The following is a 22,836-nucleotide window of genomic DNA, read 5'->3' as shown; positions in this document are numbered from 1 at the left end:
AAGAGTTTGCCGACAACAATGGAGTTCTAAAGCACAGAGGAATGAGATACATTACGTCTTTGATGACACAGATGTTAGCAGGATCATTTTATTGTTGGTTTTGACATGGATCCGTTGACAGTTAGAGGAGTCTCTAATATCCCATGTCACTTGCGAAATTAGACTAAAAGCCTGAGATACACAAGTATATTTTTTTCTTTATTTCAAAAAATGACAGTATTTTATCAGAGGAAAACATACTTTAATTGAACCACTCAGTGTGCAACATTTTCAGATGTAGAGATTACTCTGAATTTCTGTGGTTTGGATAAACTTGCGCAGGACGTCTGTGTTCGGAGACGAGGCCAACTGAGGAGAGAAAGAGATGCAGGTGATTAAACTGTGAAGTCAGACTAACAAGGGAACTCTTCTGCTATGTTTTAATGGTGATTTAATGAGGCCATGATCACGTCCACATCATCATGCCGAATGATGTTCAAGTACAATGAAAACTAATTTAATGAGATGGAGGCATGCTGTTCTACTAACTCATGTACATGGAGCAGTTTCATGAGCATGGATCAGTAGATAAACAACATTTGAATTTGCTACTGCCCGGAGGCCCATTGCAAACTGGCTACTTCTGCATGTAAAAAGTAGCCAAGCCACATTGGCTCATTAGTATTTAGAAAGGTGCGTCATGCCAAACTGTCAAACATAACATCTCTCCGAAAATTACTGCCCACTGACCTTCCAAAAGCTCACTCAGATATAAAAAGAGAGGAAGCTCACCTGTATGGACTTCCCAAGCTTGGTTAGTGCAGGCTTGTAGGTCTCCATGGTGACAGAGTCAGGGCCGATGACGTCACTGTAACACTGGTAAACGACAGTGGCGATGCGCTGGACCTGGCAGTGGTTCAGTACTAATGAAACAGCATAAAGCAGAAGAATGTAAGGTTATATAACGAAGAATTAAAAAAATCTGAATGGATGAAGACTAGACTGTTTGACATGAGGAGGGCAAACTCTCTTCAGTCCTCAGTGACCGAGACTGAAGTCCATGTTTTTTGGATTATCAATGTCTTATGTGCACCAAGACTAAATTGACCAAATCAGGATGCAAGGCTGTGTTCTGAGTGAGTGGAGAGGAGCATAATGGTGCTGCATTTCATTCACTTGGCAGGTGCTTTTTTGTCCAAAGATACTTACAAGCTAATTACATCAGGAAAAATCTGGGGTTCGGTGTCTCACTCAAGGACACTTCAAAGGGAAGTAGAGAATCTGAACTTTTTCTGATGTTTCAGGCTTCAAAGCTCTCAACTAAGAGCTGCAAGGCTTTTTGTCCTGGGACATTCCATTGAATGTAAAGCCTACTTTTTAACATCTTGTCAATTTTAACATTATCTAGTAATGTCAGGTATCAACTCAACATCTTTTTGAATGTGAGCGCTAAATTGGTACATTTTGCTTTTCAGCAGGGTTGTTTATGTTGGATTTCCCCTCAAATTTAATCATTATTCTTTTCATGTAATAAATCAGTCTTTGTTATATAAGCCATTTCATATGTAGACCCCAAATGCAATTGCACACATTGCCACTTAACATCTATTATTTGAAAAGTGATACCAATCTGCATGTGAGTGCGATTCTCTAGTATAACTTTACTAAACAAGCAGAGCATTATAACAGATGAGCCGTCATCTTTAAAGTGTCTATACTGAGTGTTTGCACGTGTGACAGAGGAAAAGAGCGAGGAGCCCAGGCAATGAGAGAAGTTAGTACCTGCAGCTGAAAGCCCAGTTACTATGTTGGGCTGCTCCAGTGATTGGCAGACCGGCTGACCACTGAAGGTACCGGTGTGGAGAGAGCGCAGGAAGGGAGTGGCGCTGGTGCACAGATAGTCTGCTGTCTTGTAGTCGGCCACAGAGCTATCTGACAACACTGTCACGTTCAGCTCTCTGTGCTGAAGACAATCAAAAACCTGGATGAGACAAAGAAACACAGTCAGTACAACACAACATCACGTTGACGGTGGTAATCTATCAACCTGAAGAATACCTGCATGTTTGACTTTTGATGATTGTAGTTTAACAATAAGTATCCATGCTTTTAGACACTGAGGTGCTAAAAGATTATTTATAGCAAATAGCTCATTTCATTTTATGTGTGTCTAAGCGATATTAACAATTATGTACAGGACAATAATTCTGAGTATGATAATCATGTGAACGACCTGGTGTTGCCTCATTGTTGAACTTAATGGATGAGAGAAAATAAACCTGTGCACGGTTGTAAATCAGCCTGCAGTAGAGAAAACCGGTCTAAACATCTCCATATACCAACCTAATGTCCACAGAACAGTGCAAATAATGCATTATTGTATAAACATAACCCACCTTTTCTGTCCACTGAAAAAGCTGGTCTTCTGCGATGTAGGAAGTCACTTGGCACATCAAAACCTTTAGGGAAAAGAACATGAGACATTTGTGGATCAAACTCATACTTGTGTCTGTGTGGTGTGAATTAAAGCCAGGAAAGACACCCAACTAAATGTCAAATCAAACGAAGAAGTCACACACAGAGCTATTTTCCTCAGGGTCACAAGCAGTTTGGGTTTATCTCCACTTTGCATTTCTCTGATGTTTTCATGTGGTGCAGTGCAACTCCCACAGCAGAAGGAGAAATTCAAACACATGGAAGCTGTAAAGAGGATGAAGTAGAGGGCGGGAGCTAATTCACTCAGTCTGAATTCTGGTGAGTTTGCCAACAAAAGAAATGACGAAATAATTATTTTGACTATTGAATTAATTAGCAGATTATATTCTTGATGATTTAATTAACTAGTTGAAAAATCTAAAGCACAAGGCAATGTTTTCCATTTCGATAAGATTGTCAAAATAATTGCCAAATATTATTTTTATTTAAAACTAAACCGAATAGAGAAATTATTGTTGTTCTGTACCATTCATACTCTTCTCCCAGTAAACCTGCTTGTTGCACATCATTCAACCTTCATTTTTTTATCATTTATCTACTGTCCATAGTCAATAAATGCAAAAACATGCACAAACAAATTTCAGTTATTGAATGATCTACAGATCAATGAGTGACTGTCATATCTGTGGTCCACAGCTGCTTCCCACTGTATGGAAGCCCTCTTCCTTCCGCTCATTAAATCTCTGCAGCAATTTCAGTCAGCAGGAGAAGAAATGTGTGATAAATCTGAAGCTTCCTCAGTAGCCCAGTGCTATCACACATGGCTGCTGACAATGTTTATCTTGATTAAACCATGTGTGAAGACATCGGGCTGAGAGAAACTATATCCAACGCTGCACACATCAGAGCGATTGGTTATAACTCTGAGCCGTGGATAGCCAGGGCTCATTAATCCTGTGTGCCGTGGCCTACTTTCCAGCTTTTAGATCTGAAGTGGGGCTCCATGTTATATTCTCAATATACAATACAGTGCAAATGCTACAGGAACACATCAGTTACATATGATGTGACCATATACAAAATAAGACACAGCAGACCTGAGATTGACATTCTGCAATTCTTACATTTACCCACCGATGTATTATTTTTTTCTTTCATTTCTTGCATAACAATTAACTGAACACAGCCACAGTAATATTCTCTTAATTTATAAGAGTTGGGGTAATCAGGACCAAACTCATTTAACTGGATGATCTTTGAGTTTGCAGCAGCCTGGTGCCTTCTGTGGGAATAATGAAACAACAGACACATTCTGAAGTGATGCTCTCAGCTAGTTTGTCACTCACTGACGGGTTTTCCTTGTGTCTGTAGAAAACACATGCTGACTCCGTGCTGGTTTGTCCAGTTACAGCTCGGCTCCTCTCGTTCCACGCTGAAGCATGTCCCACTTTGTCCCAGTTTGCAGAGGTGAGAACGTACACTGACAGAAACCCTGTGAAGACAGAGCCTCTCAGAATTCAACAACAGCTCACATTGGAATTATTCTGATGCTTTAGATGCTTAGTTTATTTTCTGGTTCTGACATGCACTCAAATATAGTTTGAAGATGCTGACAGAGCTATATTAAACTTTTCTACTTTCTCCTTTTCTCACAGCTGACAGACAATGGGAACAATTTAACTATTGTAATTTAAAGTGGAAACATTGAATCAATTAATTAATAGATTATTTGATCATTTAATACTATTTAATATTACCAACCATTCATTGGTTTCAGCTTCTGATCTATGAACATTTCTGTTTCTCTTTGTTGTATGGTATAATAAACTGAACCTATTTGGGTTTAAGGCTATTGACACATAAAAAACAGATAATAATAAAACCAAAATAATCATTAGTTGTAGCCGTACTATTATAAATGGCAGCCTGCATTACATTGACAGTATGTGTGACGCTCAAGGCCCACATTCTGCTGGTTTAGCTACAAACTGGATGGGATGAAACAGGTTATCAAGTTACACTTCTCCTGATGTTGAAGTTTTGTGTGTTTTTTTGTTTATTACTCAAACCCCTCTGCTGTCAGAGAAGCCCCAAAATATGGTATTCAGGACTGCCATGAAAAAAGGCCTCTGATAGTTTCCCACAAAACAAGATGACATGTTCTAGTCTCTTGTTTTGTCAGACAAACAGTCAAAATCCAAAAATATTTTAGTTCATTATCATGAGCGACAATGAAAACAATCATATCTTCACATCCAAGAAGATAGAAAGAGCAAATATTTGACACATTTTCTTTGAACAGCAACCATTGCACAAAAGAGGTTCATGAACCAAAGCAATAAAGCTGCGGGCAAAAAAGTGGAACAAATTAACTCAAAGAGGTGCTAAAACGCTTATTTCTCAGTATGAGCGACACCTAGTTCATAGTTAATCATAAATGTTGAAGGGGTTAAATCTTGGCGTTTAGTCATTAATTCTGTGTGCATAATTTAACTTAAGAAAAAAAGGTGTTGCTCTCTAGAGAATATATTGTGATAAACAAATTATGTGCATATCTATGTTGACACCTTATCATCTTTAAAAGCAGAAAAATGTCTGCTGTATTACTCTTAAATAGCAGACTCGCACTGGACACTGTTCTAATTTCCACACAGGGGATCATTACGTGTGGTTGAGTGTGGTATAAAAAGGATTCATCACAGGTAAGGTAGCACACAGGAGCTACTTACTGGCAGCGTTGTGTCCCACAGCGAGGATGAACTCAGCACACGGCAGCTTGTTTCCCGACTTGAGTGAATCGGAGACTTCAGGGGTCCAGTGCAGATGAACCTCCCTGATGAAGAGAGATGGGGTTGGAGAAGTAGGGAAAGTTAAAGAAAACACTATAAGACTAAAATTAGATATTTCTTTTTTATTATTATTTTACTCCACCTAGGAATACAAGTGTCTGAAGGGCTGTAGTACAAAATGACCAGTAGTTACAGCTGAACACACACATGCTACATATTAAAGTAACACTCTAAAAAAAGGGTGAAGAAACAGGATGACAATACCAGCATCCACTCAGGTCACGTAATAGTTTAATGAGTATGAATGATGTGAATCATGTGCTGTGACTTGCTATTGGCCTGAAATGTGAGCCAGAGCTCTGCACCTCCATCATCAGACCACCACAATGGTTGTGATGGTGTTCATCCCTCCAGTACAAACCCAGAGACATAAAGTAGACCCCATTGTATCAGACCTCGTAGTGTGAGGCAGTGCTATTACTGCTAATAATAGCTAACCACCATATTGTCATGTTAGCTGGTCAGCATAGGAGAATGGGAGCCACATATAAACTAATCTAAAATGTAGTTTACATGTTTATCTCACTGGATGAAGCTTCCTGAATGGTCTCCATGCTTTCTGACTTGTCACTTCCCGTGTGTTCATGCTAGCTGGCTAACGCTATTTACCTCTTTTCCTCCAGCTCTCGGCGGATTTGTTCGTCTTCCTCGTTTTCCTCAAGCTCCTCGTCGTCTTCCTCCACAGCCCGAGAATACACCGACAGCACCTCGCCGAAAAACGTCGCCATGCTCACTGTGTTCTCAGAGGAAAACGAAAGTTCAGCTTGTGATTCAGATAAACTTCAGCCCTTGACAGGCGATCGCAACTTCCGCCCGGAGTGACGCCCCTTCAGAGTAAAAGGCCGGAATACTTCAGAATAAAAGCATCATTTCCTCAAACCTATCAATTAAGGTTTTGGAGAGATAGAAAGAAAAGAAGGACGGAATAAAGAAAGACAGAGAAGAAGGAAGGAATTAAGGTAGGAAGGAAAGAAAGAAAGAGGGAAGAAAGATAGGAAGAATGAAAGAAAGAAAGAAAGAAAGAAAGAAAGAAAGAAAGAAATTAAGGAAGGAAGGAAAGAAAAAAAGAGAGAGAAAGAAAGAAAGACAGAAATGAAGGAAGGAAAGAAACAAAGACAGAAATGAAGGAAGGAATATAGGAAGGAAGGAAAGAAAAAAGAGGGAAGGAAGGAAGTAAGGAAGAAAGAAAGAAAGAAAGAGAGAGAAAAAGAAAGAGGGATGAAGGAAGGAAGGAAGAAAGAAAGGAACAAAGAAAGAAAGAGAGAAAGAAACAAAGAAAGAAGACATTGTATTAAATCATGTAGGAGTTGTGTGTGTAGAAAAAGAAACAACTTTCTCATTACACATAGTCATTTGACCCTCTGCAAGAAAAATATTGATATATTCGCACATCTTTTAAAATACATTTTGCATCTTGAAATATCCTCTAGTGAAATGAAAAACAATATGACTCATGGCTTCATCGTGCTTCATATTATATAAAAAGAATATGTTTAAGTCTGTTTGAAAACAATACTCACATCACCATATGTTAGTGGAAAGAGTTGTCAGTCACTGCAAATGTTCCTCTTGTCAACAGAGCTCCTATAATCCCTGAGGTCCTTCAGCATGAAATTCCCTGTTCGTGCTTCAAGCTGCACTTCAGCTCTGCACGAAACACCATCCAGAAAAACACTCAGAGAATTTTATACAAAAAAAGGCACTAAGTTTAGAACATACCCGCATGATTTGATTAGCTAAGACGGCTGGAGCCTCACGTTATCTGCTGCTAAACTTAAAATGCATTTTCACACAGATTTTGTCCTCCTGTTTGGACATAACCTTTTCAGGGCCTGGGAGAATGAGAGTGTAATTATTATTTCAACATACATATGATAGAATTGTCACTGCAATATAAATCTCAAAAGATAAGATGTGACGAAATATTTCCAATGCACAGAAACACATCAGCTCAAATACAGTGTATATACATGCAACACCAGTCGCTTCACATTGTCCCAGTGGGAAGCTCAAAGCCAAGGCTGCATGCATGAGTACTGCCTGTCCAACATATTGTATTTCTGCCTGAGTTGCTCACTTAAATCAATGAATGATTTAAAGCCAAGACTCTCTAGTGGATCCACATTGTGGGCATGGTTATACAATACATAGGGGCTTGAATATGACTAACAATTAGTGTAGGGATGCTTGATATGCTATTTCTGTGCCGTGTGCCAATCAAGAATGAACCTGACGTGCCACATGACTCCACCAGCGTCTTACTGGTGATACATAATTTACACGATCGCAACAAAGCAGGAAAGCAGAGTTTCTACAGGACGCTGGCAGATCATCTCCGGCTGTATATCTAGCTGGAAACAAAAGCCAAGTCATGTTAGAGCAAATTGGCTTCAAGTTGACTGCAGAACATCCATCCTTTCCATTGTGTTGTATAATTCATTTTCCTGTAAGCTGTGCCCTGGGAGATGAGGGACAAACAGAAATGTGATGACATCAGCACGACCATAAACATACTTCATTGTCACCAGAAAATGCCTGGTGTTGGAAAGACAAATTGGATCGCGGCGCAAAGCCTGGAGTGGAATAGAGAGTAAGCTCTATTACCAGTGCAGTGCAATAATGTAGCAGGAGGCCATAAAGTGAAAACAGAAAGGTTTCCTGTCACAAAATGGAGAATCATGCTAGGAGGAAGCTCCGGGCCGCTGTTAATATAATTGATAGAGTAGAAGGAGAGTGGAAAGCCTCCAGGCTCAAGACAACAAGAGCGGAGCGTCAACGGCAGGACAAACTACTGGGAATGCCACAACGTCAACTGACCATAAAAAAAGGGAAGAGGACTGTCACAGGACAAAAACCATCAACAATGAGTATGTCCGTCTTTGTTTGGCTGAGGATGGTGAAGGTTGTTTGCCTCATCTGTCTGTTTGTCCGACAATTTGGTCAAGAGCAGCAGATCCCTCCTACTGGCCTCACTCTCCTGTGGTTGGCGGGGACATTCACAGACCTTTTAATGGGCAATTACAAAAACACTGCCCCCCATCTTTCCTTTCCTTACACCTGCTCCTCTCATAAGTTTCATCCCAAGACAAACATCTTGTCAGTTGAATCCACAGATCGTACATAGAGATGGACGACGTGTCTCAGTTTCCTCCCAGTATCCACAAATCAAGCCAAAATATCCTGGATACGAACGCAGCCATCTTGCACATTTGGAGCTCGAGTCTGCCCAGTAGTGATTTGGGAATTGAGTCGCAGTATCAAGTTCCTGCCGATGGAGGCATTTGACCAATTGTTTTTCAGTCTCAGCTGTCAATCATCATTACAGCATCAAATAGCTTAAATAGTAATTAAAGCCAAAATTATTGGGAAAAGTAGCACTTGGACATAAATCAGCGTAATAAGGACGACATAGAATGACAGAAAACAGCTTTCAGAGAAAATTTGACTTTTAGACATTTTAATTTGGTCCATCGCCCATCCACTAACATGGAGAAAGTGGAGTTCATGACCTACACTGCAGCTAGCCGACAGGGGGCGATCAAGACATTTTGGCTTCACTTTAGGGGAGCCGTCGTATCGTCCATCCACAGTCTATGGTTGAATAATGTGCCCAAATTATAATAATATAATTCAATATATAATCATATAAAATTAAAGGATACAAAAAGCACACAGCTGCTATTGATGAGTTGGGAAAGTTTCTAATAATTTAGTTTCTAATGATCATTTCATGAATAACTCTACAATTAAGGCAACAACAAAAGGTTGATTCATATTATTTTGAAGTAGTGCTTATTTAAAAAAAAATGTCATCAACCTATGCTTCCCTTAAAATGAAAAGAAAGCATATGTTTTACCCTTACAGCATTACAGAAATGAATCATTAATACTGCAATAGACTTCAGTAGGGCTTACATTTTGTGTAGGGGTTCAAAAGGTGCATGACGCCTGTTTAAAGCGGTCCATGGGTTGTTAAGAAAATGCTACACGAGACAACTGAGTGTTCATCGGTCCACACATTTATTTCTATATTTATAGTTTGAGCTTTTCACACAACACCTACAGCCTTGCACCCATTTTATCAGACCACCTACAAACAGTCACATATACACGCAGGGGCAATTTAAAATGTGCACTCCAGCTCGGCTGCACGACTGTGGGCTGTGGGAGGAAAGTGAAGCGCCTGGAGGAATCCCACGCAGACACACAGCGAACATGCAAACCCCACACGGAGAGGATCAGTTGCTTAGGAACAGAATTGTTCCCTAACTGTGGGTGTGATCGTTTCTGAGTAAGGTGTGGGTTTTATTCATTTGAGCTTTTGTGTAAATGGAAAACGGGGCTGTGATAATGCTCACAGTGACATGAGGTGGGTGGAAAAGGTGAGCAGCTGCTGATGTGCCATCCACCAGCTAAACAGGAGATCAATATGATGTCATGGAGAAAGATTTAGAAAAGGGATGTTTATAAACTTTTGAGCTTTTATCAAATACCAGACAATCATACTGACTGATTTAAAAAAAGAATGTCAGTGTGGAAATCCACTCTTAAATTTGGTTTAATTAATTTATGAAAGAATATTTTGATTTAGTTCAGCTCTAAGGACCAGATCTGTTACACATTTTCTTCAAATTAGTTCTGTAAAGTGTGGAACCAGGACTTGCAAAATATATAAATAAAAACATACCTGTGCCTTTAACATTCTTCTGGTTATTTCATTAAACTGTTAGATGCCTGGAAACATCTGCATCTGCAAAAAGATTTGAGAGTAAATCTATACGACTAAGCAAGAAAAACTGTTCCAATCTTCCAGCCATGATTTTTTTACCCCATCTTTTCTTGTTCTTCTTTTGAGTTTTTTTTGGCAGGCGATAAACAATGAATTGGTGCATTACTGCCACCAATTTACCCTCTGAAAATTGTAGGGGGGCTGGAGCCAAACCTGTCAAAATGGGGGCCAAATTTCAACAAGATCCTGAATTAGTCCTGCACTGTCACCGTCCTGGTGGAAAAAAGGCAACAGAAACAGATATTCTCCTATTTTAAAGGTCTATTTATAAAAATGTTCTCACATGGCCATATGAATGTTCACCTTGTAACCACTTCTTCTGTCAACACTAGCTGTGAAGATATTTTTAGAGTGACTCTAACGTGATAAATGGGGGACAAAAACATGCATTAAACCCTGAATAACCCTCATGTCCTCGACCCCCTCATCTACTGTCATTACTAATTCTGTCACTACTGTCGAATAAAGCCAAAAATAATGATGATAATGTTAAAAAACGAAATAGTCATCATCATTTCCTTTCAAGTATCTCTCCTTTACCAAACCATGATATCTGCTGTACCGTACGTCTTCATGTAGAAAGCAAAAGTGTGAGATCCTCATAACAAATGCACACGCTTTGTCACACACTAATGCTTGGGGACAGGGTAATCGTCAGGCAAAGAGAAAAGTCAATTTGTGGAAGACATTTTCTCTCTGCGCGCGCAACAGCCTCGTTCATTCTTTCCTAAAGCCATTTCTGCTGTGCACAAAGGGAAAGTTGGTCTGTGTCTGTTTGCGTGTGTGTGTGTGTGTATGTGCATGCATGAATGCATGCATGGCAAACCAGCTTTTGTGCAATTCATTATAAATTCTGCTGACAGAGACTTGCGGTGAGAGCAGTGGTGTGTGCGTGGAGGGAATATCAAGAGGACTGCTCCGGCCCGGTGATGGCCTGTAGCTCTAAAGATATCAGCTCCTTCATATGAAGATGCATTTAGGACCCCCCCTCCTCCTCCTCCTCTTTCTCTCCTTCCCCCATTAGCATTTAGGCCCACAAACCTTTCCCATTACAGTTAATAATCCTGATTAACACAAGCTGCAGTCGGCTTGGCTCGGTAATGGGCAGACGCAATGCAAAGTGTCATTAAGGGAGAGAAAAATGGCCTTTCAGCTTTCAGTCATAGTTTGGGTTTATAATGAAGCTGTTAATCATCCAAACTATAAAAATCTTCTTTTTAACTTTCAAGGAATCCCATCGAGAGCCAGAAGAACGTTTAGAGCTGTCATAATCAATATTTCTTTATCACCAATGGATCAAATGAGTGTGTAATGTGATGATTGTCACTCATTGTGGCAAACTCGCAGAGGGTTACCACTTAACTGTGCAGTCCCTCTCAGCTCGAGTGAGTGTTTTCAACTATTTTTTTGGGGGTTTTCTGGTCTACATCCGCATTCGCCGTGGTTCACTCCCTCATCGACCTTGTTTCCAGGCCCAGCAGGCAGCGAACAAGCATGGATAAACCAAATGCTGCTTGGTGCTGGGCAGGTAATGTCCAGTGTGCGGATGTGTGAAATTGGATGGGGTTGAAACTTCTCAAGCTGTTTGTTTTTTTTATTCGTCACACAACTACTCCATCCATCTTTAGGTGTAATATTGGGAAAAGCCTTCAAGGAGGGAAATCTCAATTGGTCTTAACAGTCTTAATTTGTGCACGATCATCTCTATGTGCACGATTCTTTACATTCCTCTCATTTTCAAAAATGGTTTTAAAAGCTATATTCCCTATGGTGTTCCACAGGGTTTAATACTGGGTTTGATCTTTTTTTCATCATACAAGTTTGTTGTGAATGCCTTGAAAATATTACAGATTTAATGTGTAACAACTGCTTCAAATTAAGAGTATAATAACTGAATTCTATTTCAATAATCCCTCCTGCAGGTGAACACCAATACTCACTTGAAAATGATTAACTCCGCCAAGGAGGTTATATTTTCACTCCTGTCTATTTGTTTGTTTGATAGTTTGCAGGATTACGCAAGCTACTTGTGGAATAGGGTGTTTGTTTAATAGTTTCATTGATTCCCCCCAATGAGTAATTCATGGATCTTCATGAAAAAGGTATATTTAAGGGAATAATATCTATAATTATGTGTAACTTGGTGATTATCAGTGGCTCTGTGGGTGAGGGTTGTTCCCTCCCCCAGTCTAATGTGGGGCAGCTTGACCTAGACGGCAGAGAAGACCTGTATGAATTTTAAAATAAGTGCTATAATCACTCTCCATTTAACAGCCCCCAAACATATGCCACGCTTTAAACTGTGCATGAATAGTTGTATAAATCTTTCAGCATGCACTCACCTACAGTGAGTTTATCATCCAGGGACCCTGACTTCCTCCAAGGCCATTCATTTTTCATGGAGCCCCGCTGGTGATGGAGCATGTCCACAAGTAGGACTGGGGAATTACTGTGAGAATCTCAGACGCTTTGTGGCGCGAATGCAAAGTAGCAGAGAGACCTCTACCTGATTTAATCTCCCTCTTTGCTTTATCGGTTATTACTACACACCTCCATTAATATGCAGAGTGTATTAGAAGTCAGAGAATTTAGAGATGGCTGGATTCATAAGAACAATCATGCATTGTATAAGGCTCCAAGCCAATCACATCCTGCTGTAATTGTTCACATGCTGTCAGATCTGCTATTGTTCTATTGGCTGATGTGCACTTGTAGTATAGCGGCTAGCATAGCTGCAGATATTGGACATAGAGAAACGTGAAAGTTCAGCGTTATGCAGGATTCTTTAGAATAATTGAATATTGACATTCTTGTCAGGTGATAGAGTTGATCATTTGTTGGTGGTCAGTGTCTTGTTCTATGCTGCAGTGTACGGTGGCCAAGAGAGCTCAATGCACTGCAAATGGAGAAAACACATGCAAATACAGAAAATGTGCTGAAAACTGCGAAAATGACAATGGAAATGTTTCCAGGGGACCTAAAAAAATGATGAACCTGGCTGTAGTTCAATGATTTGTGAAGTTCCATCACCAATGATGAGTAGCAGACTTCAATCACTTCACATTTACAGCGCCTTGAGCTCTTTTGGCCACCGCAGCAATGTGCTGGAGCAACAAGCTGAAAGCAGCTGGCCTCAACATGATCAACATAGCTGGCTCTGTCCACAGGGTGCAGGTGCAGCTTGATTCTCTGGTGCTATGGACAATCATTCTCACCTTGATGAACACATGAGCAGTAAACTGACACCGCTGACCGCTGGAAGACACAAGTGACCCTTCCTGATCTCAACAGATTCCTTTTTTTTGGGAATGACAGCCATGACACCTGTGCTGATTTTCCCCAGACATCCCAAGAGGATGACTTCTGCTGACTTTGGATTTCTCCTCGCCCTGTTGTAAAACAATGCAAGAGGTGTGCCAATGGAGCCGTGTTGCCTCAGATACCAGTAAGAAAGCATTGATATCATTGTCATAGCAACAACCATTCTATCTTTCAGTGTGATGACCAGTAGCAGAGATAAGAAATAAGGTGTTGATGTTACAAAACAATCTTACAGCAATGTGATAATTTTGCATTGTGTTGCAGCAAAAGTCAACTTGTTATCTAATGACATTGGGCATGAAGTGGTGCGATTCAGGGGGCGGTGTCTTTTGGCAGAATGTAAAATGATTTGTTAACTGCTTCATCTTATCAACAGAATTCACGAATAGACATTCAAAATATTTAAGTGTTTTTCTGCTTTCTTCACAAAGCTCCTTCACCTCAATCCAAACTAAAGTTTTCGTGTTTTATAGTTGTGAACATTATCCGCAGTTCCTTTGTGCAATGCATCATGTCCATATATTCCCGATAATAGCACATGAAAAAGTCAAATTTGTTAAGTTGGAACAGGCAACATAATTCAGTCTGCCTAAGATGAGCAAGTAACATGGAATCTGCTCCAGACAAAATGAGTCACTAAAACAGAACATGGACATTTTTTCTCTGCTAAAAAGTGGTTTGAGTTGTTTGAAAGCCTGAGTAGGTCAAGGTACGGCCTCATTGTGGAAACACCTCCTCACTGTGTTCTCCTTCACCCACACTTCTATATTTGGAGTGTGCCACACTGCCTGCGGTAATCTTATAGTCAGGGGGGAGCTGAGCTCAGTTTGGCGGTGATCTAAATCAGTGGCTTTCAAACTTATTTCCAGGGTTTTTGTTTTTTACCTCTGCCAAAGAGGTTATGTTTTCCCCCCTATATACATGTGTTTGCTTAACGGATTTCCACGAAACTTGGTAAGGATGCCGTATGGGTCAGGGAAAAGCCTATTACATTTTGGCACAGATCCGAATCAGAGGGCGGATCCAAGATGCTTTTTTCACATTCTGAGGGCATAACAATTTCAATTGATTTCCCAGGGAAAAAAAGAAACAGACACATTTAGGGAACTGATATCTATAAGTGCATGTGTGAAATTTGATGCAGCTTGATTGAATTTTAAGAGACTGGTGGGCTTTGGCTGAGGTATGAGTTCTACTGAGTGCCATATCGTTTTGCAAAAGAGTTATTATCTTCACCAAAGGTAAAAGAGAAGATTTAATAACATCATACAGAATTTTGCGATAGTTTCAAATTCCAGTTCATCACTCATCATCAGCATGACTAAATCAGAAAGCCCAGGTTTGCTCTGGAGGACAGCCCAGACTCTTAAGTCAAGTTATGAGTTTGGACTGGGGTTCAATAAAGATTTTAAAAAGGTTGACAAAGTTTCAATAAATTAAGCATTTTTTCATATCACACTGATGTACATTTCGATCAACCTTTGTAAAAGCCCAACCTTCACATTGATCACCATTCAAAAGTCCCAATTTCTTAGAAAGACTTGAGAATCTGAGAAGTCTGCCTCGATGTAGCTTAAATCATTTTGAAAACGTGCAGGTACAACTTTCTAAGGTGTTTCATAAACAGATTGACCAGACTTTATGATTTGGTTTGACGTTTAAGCAATCTATTAGCTGTAAATTGATGATACATATACATCAGCGTTTACATATTCTTGCTTCTGAAGCTAGAGGTGCACGTGTGATGTCTACAATACCAACTTGTATAAGATTCTGGGAAGAGACTGATAATTACTCTTAGTTGTACACACATGCATTACAACTGGACATTATCTCACTGTCATAATTAGGCTTAAACGCTTCAAATCATGTAGGTTTGCATCATTTAACCGACCACACCCTCAGGAATGCCAGTGGTTGTAGATCAGAGTAAAATATGGAGACAAATTTCCCTCTGTGTTTGAGAACTAATGAGCATATACAGTCATTAGATGGAAACGTTGGCACTGACTAAAGCTGGAGAAGGAGAAAGAAAAAAAAGGAAACCCAGCCCTGCCAGCTGACTGGTATAGACGGGACCTTTAATGCAGCTGCAGCTCTTCATTCAGATGCTGAGTGGAGCAGCGGATGACCGGAGGAGGAGGAGGAGGAGGAGAGGAGGCAGATCACGGCTCTGTTCTAATCGCATTTTCTAAAAACCACTTCGATGCACACTGAGGGCTTTTATTCATCCCTCCTTCCAGCCTGCTCGGAGCATTTTAGCGGAGTCCAGGACTGAGCGGATTGCGGCAGTCTCACGCGTCCTGGGTGATCGGAGCTCAGCAGCAGCAGCACATTGTATGAAATAACGTCACCGCCATCCAGTTTCCCCCATTTACACAAATCGGCTCTCCACTCGCGGACTGTTCACCCGGACTCTTTCATCAGGTAAGAATGGGGGATTTTCTTCTTCTGATCTAAACTGGCTGTTTGTGTTGATGTGGAACAGATGCAGACATTATCCTCTGCGTAAAGATGACATTCCTGTCCCGAGAGGCTGCTGCGTGGAGCGCAGGAGAGGATGCTCCTGTTAAGAGGATGTTGTAAGGCCTGTAGGATGTAGAAGATGATGTAGCCCATTGTCCTCACTGCCTCGTCTGATCCCCTTATACACTGATCAGCAGCATGAAGGTGACGGGCTCCACTACAGGGCTGTGATTTAGTGCGTATTCCCCATGTTAATTGTTCCAGATTGGTGTGCGCCTATATTAAAGTGGCCTGGGCCAGTTAATGGGGGTGTGTGGGCGTGTTTCTGATGGTTCTGACGGGCAGCCTCCTCTGGATGAGCAGGGCTCTCATGTGTCTTCTCTTCGGTGCAGGTAACCACATGTGCGGGCCGGTGTCACCGCGCTGAGCCCGGAGAGCACGCAGGGGGTAGACTCGGGTCAGAGACACAGAGCGTGGCCGGGGGAAGGTGGACCGGATGACGGACAGAACCTCCGAGGCCCCGCGGCTGCCGGTGCCGCTGCGCCGCTGCCACGGGGCGCTCCAGGCCATCAACAGCAACGGCACCTGCGTGGAGCAGCTCGGCTTCTTTCCGCCGTTCTCCTCCACCCTCGCGCTCCTCGTGCTGGTGGTCGTGCTCGCGGGGGTCGTCCTCGTCTCCCTGGCAACGTTCCACTTCCACAAGAGGAAGCTCCGGAAGAGGAAGATCCAGCGCGCGCAGGAGGAATACGAGCGCGACAGTCGCAGCCCCACGCGCGCAGGGGCGAGCGGGGATCCCGCGAGGCCGTGCGTCATCGTGCGGCCGGTGAGATGCGGGGAGGTTCAGCCCGCGTGCCGGAGCGGGGGAGGCGGGGACGTCACCGGGGCACCGGGGGAGGACGAGCGCGAGCTGCACGAGACGGTTGCTCTGGACTGTTAACTCAGCGCAACTTCAGGGAACAGGACTGTGGAATTAACAGGAAAAGCAATAAGGCACAAAGAACTCCCACACCCACCTCTGCTGCTTGTAGATGACTTAGAAACAGCAGGAAACAGATAAATGCAGAATACTGAGCAGAGTAGTGGGCCTACACTACAGTGGCGCTGCAGATGGGTGACAAGTTAAATGGAAAAACCGGAATAAGTGAGAAGAGAAACCAAAAAGAATGTAGATGCTTCCACACAAGTGAACTGCAGAGTACAATTAATCAATTAACGTCCTATCATGCTCTGAGGTATAAAAATACTGATCTGGCCAATTTGATTCTTTCTTTGATTTAAGATGACAAGACAATGATTTACATCCATTGGAAAGACGTCAGTATTTAAGATGGAAATTGTGGTTGACAGCGCACATTCGCTGGTGCATTAGTTTAATACGAAAAACCGAGGAGCAACTCCTCTTCAGGTGACTGAGAATGTCAAAGCGGGGACGTGAGCTGACTGTCACAACAAGGACAAACAATTACATAGAGAGGGTTGTAGTTAGGTTGCAGTGCATAAAACCCCCCTGCATTACAAAGATGAATTCACAGTTTGGAGGTCAGCGATGTGAGATGTGGGGGGGGAAAGCGATATGATCAAATGAGAAATGTCATGAGGAGACCAGAGAATGATGCAGGCCTCTTCACTGAATGGATCCATTGGCTTTGTTATGCTGAGAGGGGGCGTTTTGCTGGTGTAGTGTCGGTCCACTTGTCCTCTCAGCGGGGGAAAGGTCACTAGAAATCAATACCAGGTTGTTCTGAGTGATCACCTTTATCTAATGGTTAAACATTTCAATCTTGATGAGGAGTGGTCTCTTCTGAGATGACAGTGCCCCCCATCCATAGGGAACGCAGGGTCCATGAAGAGTTTGATGAGTAGGAAAATGATGTGAGTCATAAGCTAAGGTCAATGCACTCACCAGCTGTAAAACGAGTTGAACACAATTTGTGTTAGATAGCGCTCTCCACCACTGCCATCAAAACACCAAATGAGGGGAATATCTTTTAGAAGAATGGTGCTCATCACTCCGGTAGAGTCCAGAGATTTGTAGAATCAATGCCAAGACATGTCGAAGGTGTTCCGGGAGCACGTGGTCGCCCAACACCCGACAAAGCCACTTTATGTTGGATTTCCCTTTAATCTGTCACCCATCTGCTGGTTAGCCATGTGGCCACACTCCTTCCTCTTCCACTCGTATATTTAGCCAAACGATATCTCCTTATGGGATTGTATAAAGTATTTGCCTGCTTTGACTTTTGGACCTCCTCCTCCTTCCAAGCCGAAAAACATCGTTTGAACCTCAAAGATGTTTAAACTTTAAATCTTCCCTGGGATGTAACACACTGTTGTGTTGAATTATTAAGAGTTGATGACACAACACGGAGCATAATGGCTCGCTGATCTGCCTTGGCATGTCCTCTGACACACTACCAGTATGTAGTTAGACTATAGTGGATGTTGTGGTGCTGTTAGGCAGTGAAAAAACTGCACATAGGCTATAGAAATAGCTTATTTGTTTGCGTAGTATTTTTTCCTTCAATTAAGTGACTTAGCATATTTGCATAAAGTACTGTCCTCCAATGTCTGTTAGACATCTGTAGCTAGCTCTAGTTAGCCTGAAAGGATGCAAGACTTCTTTGCTGTAGTAATGCACATAAGATATTTTTCTTTGATGTGTCAGATAGTAAATTTTTGCGCTAATAGAGTATTTTCTCTTTTTTTTTTGAGTATTTTTAATGTATTCTCTGACATGTAATAAATTGAGAATCCTTCCAGTAGAGGGTTTCTGTTGAAGCCGATCTTTTCTTTTGTTTATGATCCTTCATATTGCATAATAGTGGGCCTAATAGAAATTCTGTGTCATTCATGATATGAATTCACTGTAAATGTATGCCATTATGAGAGCTGGAATGTTTTACAGTAACATCATCTTTCTGGAGTTCATATAATCTGCCTTATCCAAGGAAAATATGTACTATTCAAAGTTTATAAATAAATACTTACATTATGTTAACTCTTTGAATGTGTCAGTGATCTTCAAATCTGAATGTTATGACCCAGGTGAATGTGCAGCTTCCCAGTACATTGAATTGATTGCTAATTCCCACCATTTACCCAATATATTACTGTACAGGTGATGTGAGATGATAAGAAAATGTTTGACTGGATTTTAATTTCAGCCCCCATTTCCCTGGACATATGTAAATGACCTCACCAGGGAGATCCAGGACCACGTCACTGCATAATCAATTCTCATAATAAATTAACTTCATGTAATGTCGAACCATATCGGTCGAATACAGAATCAGATCCACTGCATATACAACATAATGTCTTCTCTTTGGACAACATCAATCTTTCAGTGACCTATTGACATGAAGGTTATCCACGGAAGTAACGCTCTTAATCTCCACGGCCTTATAGCCTGTGATGGCGCCATGGCATGTCTCATCGGAGGTCAGTGGCAGTGAATCAGCATCAGTCAGTGGGTTGGCCAGGTACCAGGAGACAATGTTCCTAATTGTCCCCTGCAAAAAAAAGGACTGGGGATATGAAGCAGTCTTTGGCAAGGCTCCAGATCTGGAGGATGCACTGACAGACTGTCTGCCTATCTTATCTCACCAGCCTAAGTGAAACAAAATGAAACCATTTATCTTGGCAGCGAAATTGGAAGTAAGTCAATAGAAGATGACTAATGCTTGCTACATTTAAACATGTGTTTCCGTCAGGACAGCTTATAGAATAGGATCCACAATATGATTTCATGTTGTACTGTTGTAGTCATGACCAGATACAAGTCTCCATGTCTGTACCTATCTCACATCTCCCTGTTTGATGTGTGACACTTTCCATCTGCTAAAGACAGGGTTGAATTCTATGTGTTTGTTTAGTGGCAAAAAACACCTCTTGTAATTCATAGCAAGGTAGGAGGAAGCCAGGGAAAGAGGAAAGTTGGTGATGAATGGATGGGCAATAACAGTCAGATGGATTGATGGAGGTCAGTGGCTAGGAATGGGTAGTAGTCAGTGGCTAAGATTGGGTGGAGGTCAGTAGCTAGAAAGTGCCTATAGAAGTCAGTGCACAGTGAAGGTCTGTGGCTATAGTAGATTGAGGGAAGTGGTCAGGAACGGATTAAGGTCAGTGGAGGTCAGTGGAGGTCAGTGACTGGGAATGGATGAAGGTCAGATGCCAGGAATGGATGAAGGTCAGTGGAGGTCAGTGGAGGTCAGTGGCCAGGAATGGATGAATATCAGTTGCTAGTTATGGATGGAGGTCACTGACTAGGAAAAGATGAAGGTCAGTGGCCAGGAATGGATGGAGGTCAGTGGAGGTCAGTGGAGGTCAGTGGAGGTCAGTGACTGGGAATGGATGAAGGTCAGATGCCAGGAATGGATGAAGGTCAGTTGCTAGGAATGGATGGAGGTCACTGACTAGAAAAAGATGAAGGTCAGTGACTGGGAAAGGATGGAGGTCAGTGACTAGGAATGCATGGAGGTCAGTGACTGGGAATGGATGGAGGTCAGTGACTGGGAATGGATGGAGGTCAGTGACCAGGAATAGATGGAGGTCAGTGGTGGTCAGTGACTAGGAATAAATTGATTCTCAGTCGTTACAGGGATGGGCAAAGGTCACTGGCTATGAAATGATGGTTAGAGGTCAGAGGTCAGTGGTTTGGAGTGGATAGATGATTGACTGCTGTTATTTACTGTCAGGGTTACAGAGTTGCATTCAAGAGAGACACAGAGTTATTTTTGTGTGATTTAGGTTTGCTCAGGGAATAGCCTAGTTATTGTGTACAGCCTAATTTAGAATTAATGAGGCCAGTTTTCAGGGTTTTGTTGTCTCAGGGGATCGGATCCTCTGAGCTGCACAAAGACTTCACAAGGGTGTTGGTTGTGTGTGGGTTATTACAATTTAATTTAACATTTTAGTAAGATCATATAATCATAAATGACTTGCTCCTGGCTGAGTATATTCTTGGTTTGCAAAAGTGCTCTAAAGGTTTTACTTATTTTCTTTAACTTTTAATTATTGGATATCCTGTTCTACATTTTTAGCCCCATTATGCATCCACCAACAAAGCTTTTAGGAAAGCTGTGAGGTTTTACTTCCTCCACCAAGAAGGTTATGTTTGCACCCGTGTCTTTTGGTATGTTTGTTTATTTTTCAGCAGGATTACACAACCGGATTTTCACCAAACTTGGTGGAGGGATAAGGTCACGAGCCAGGAAAAGAACCCATTACACTTTTATCTTGCTTTCTTGGTTTTGTTATTGAATTGTTGGGAGTAACCTTGGTTTTTGAGACATGGCTCGGACTGTCTCAGTGAATAATTTTTTAATTTTATCTGTTGAGCACATACAGTATTTATTGCTTTTTCCCCCTCTCTTTTGTGTATGTTTCCAGACAATCATTGATTTCCTTTCATTTCTGTAACGTATGAAGATCAGCTTGCAGGCACCAGAGACTTGCACGAGTTGGCGGTCGATGGTTTGGTTATGCCAGACAGTTTCTTTCTTGAACACACACACACACACACAGAGTTTTACCTCTTTCTTGCTTTTGGAGAAGGTCGAAATTATTATAAATTATGCAGCGTGAGTTTTGTAGACAGTGACAAGAAACATGGACGAAAATTGGTATGGTCCTATAAATTATTACTGCAGGAACAGAGAGATTTCAGCACAGAAGCATTTAGCAGGAGAAGCAGAGTGTGTTGTGATGCGTGCAGATTCCGGCCTCCTCCAAGTAGTGGTGGAACGACTCTGATTGTTCCTACAAGGCCTGGCAAGGAAAGTACCGGGTACACTAATTAATGGGTTTCTGGTTGCACTCGATATAAAACTAACACCCTGCCAGCGGGCCTGCCAACCTGCCTGCTGAGGAGCATCAGAACACAAAGGGCCATTGCTTTTTAACAAAAGCAAAATCGGTGAAGACAAAAAACTGTAATGATAAACACTCCACCGTCCATTGCGTTATAGATTAGAAAAAGAGAGTACATTTTACAGCGTGATTGCATAGGAAGTGAAATATTTCATAAGGTAAAGGGATGGATCGGGCCTGCGTTCGGTTACAGCCTCCACATATTTATGAGGCTTCGCCCTCGACTTTACAGCTCAGTCTGATTATTCCACTGAGCTGTATTAGCAGATTGGCTCCGCGCTCTATATCTCATCTCGCTGCTCCTGTTCTCACCCCTGCTGTCACGGTTCGAGGTGGATGATTTGTCACCAACAGTGTCTGTTTATATGCTTCATTACAGCAGGTTGAAGCTGTGGCTGTGAGGTTACCCTGGACCACTGCGGCTCTGTAGGCCGAAGAAGGAACAACAAATCACACTTGTCTGAAGGCTGCATTATTTTTCTGTGGTGAAAGTTTAACTTTTAAACTCCTTTGCGGTTGACCATAATCCTTCATACACCACATGATATACACATGCAGTTGTTCTGCCCTTATTCTCCTGTCATTCATAATTTTGTCCAGAACCATTACTGACACAATTAATCATGTGTGTGTGTACAAATGGGACAGAAATAAAACATCGCTTAATTTTCCAGTATTTTAGCCATTTCTAGCAGCGGTGTGACTGGCAACTTAAATCTGTATGTCTGCGTTTCATCAATTAGATCAAGACTAAAATATCTCAACAACTATTGGATGGATTACGATGGAATTTTGTGCCTGAGAACTTTGATAGTCTTTGCTGTTAGCTGCACACGACCTCCCTTTCTAAATGCCTCTTGCAGAAAATTAACAACTTTTTGAATTTAGATTTTTATTTTTCATTCGTTTCATTCAGCCCAAGGAAGAGGTCTCATCTCTCTGGGTCCATGACCAGCGGTTTAAGGACAATAGCAGCAGATCAGAATCGTCGACAGTGTGTGTGTGTGTCTAATATTCACTCTTATTTTGCTCTGTTTTTAGTCTCCACCAAGTCCTAAGGGAAAGGTTGAGGTACCTAATTGCACCACTATATTCACCACATCGTTTTTAACACTGTGTTGCTGC

At 41.7% G+C, this 22,836-nt stretch overlaps 2 protein-coding genes across 2 annotated transcripts; one reads left to right on the top strand and one right to left on the bottom strand.

Annotated features, from left to right (window-relative positions):
• Window positions 1-177: 177 nt before the first annotated feature.
• On the bottom strand, window positions 178-6,099 carry psmg1 (proteasome (prosome, macropain) assembly chaperone 1). Its single transcript, XM_035179493.2, has 7 exons — window positions 5,874-6,099; window positions 5,145-5,248; window positions 3,762-3,907; window positions 2,376-2,438; window positions 1,762-1,960; window positions 772-902; window positions 178-348 (listed from the first exon to the last, which is right to left on the bottom strand). Exons 1-7 carry the CDS (start codon window positions 5,990-5,992, stop codon window positions 271-273), a joined length of 840 nt encoding a protein of 279 aa, XP_035035384.1. The 5' UTR covers window positions 5,993-6,099; the 3' UTR covers window positions 178-270.
• A 9,334-nt stretch (window positions 6,100-15,433) lies between these two features.
• On the top strand, window positions 15,434-18,838 carry LOC118122218 (uncharacterized protein C11orf87 homolog). Its single transcript, XM_035178806.2, has 2 exons — window positions 15,434-15,801; window positions 16,233-18,838. Exon 2 carries the CDS (start codon window positions 16,337-16,339, stop codon window positions 16,775-16,777), a length of 441 nt encoding a protein of 146 aa, XP_035034697.1. The 5' UTR covers window positions 15,434-15,801; window positions 16,233-16,336; the 3' UTR covers window positions 16,778-18,838.
• Window positions 18,839-22,836: the final 3,998 nt, after the last annotated feature.

Source organism: Hippoglossus stenolepis, chromosome 15, assembly GCF_022539355.2.
Source record: "Hippoglossus stenolepis isolate QCI-W04-F060 chromosome 15, HSTE1.2, whole genome shotgun sequence".
Classification (NCBI taxonomy): domain Eukaryota; kingdom Metazoa; phylum Chordata; class Actinopteri; order Pleuronectiformes; family Pleuronectidae; genus Hippoglossus; species Hippoglossus stenolepis.
Note: the sequence above shows the minus strand (reverse complement) of the source record. Positions and strands in the feature narration are given on the sequence as shown.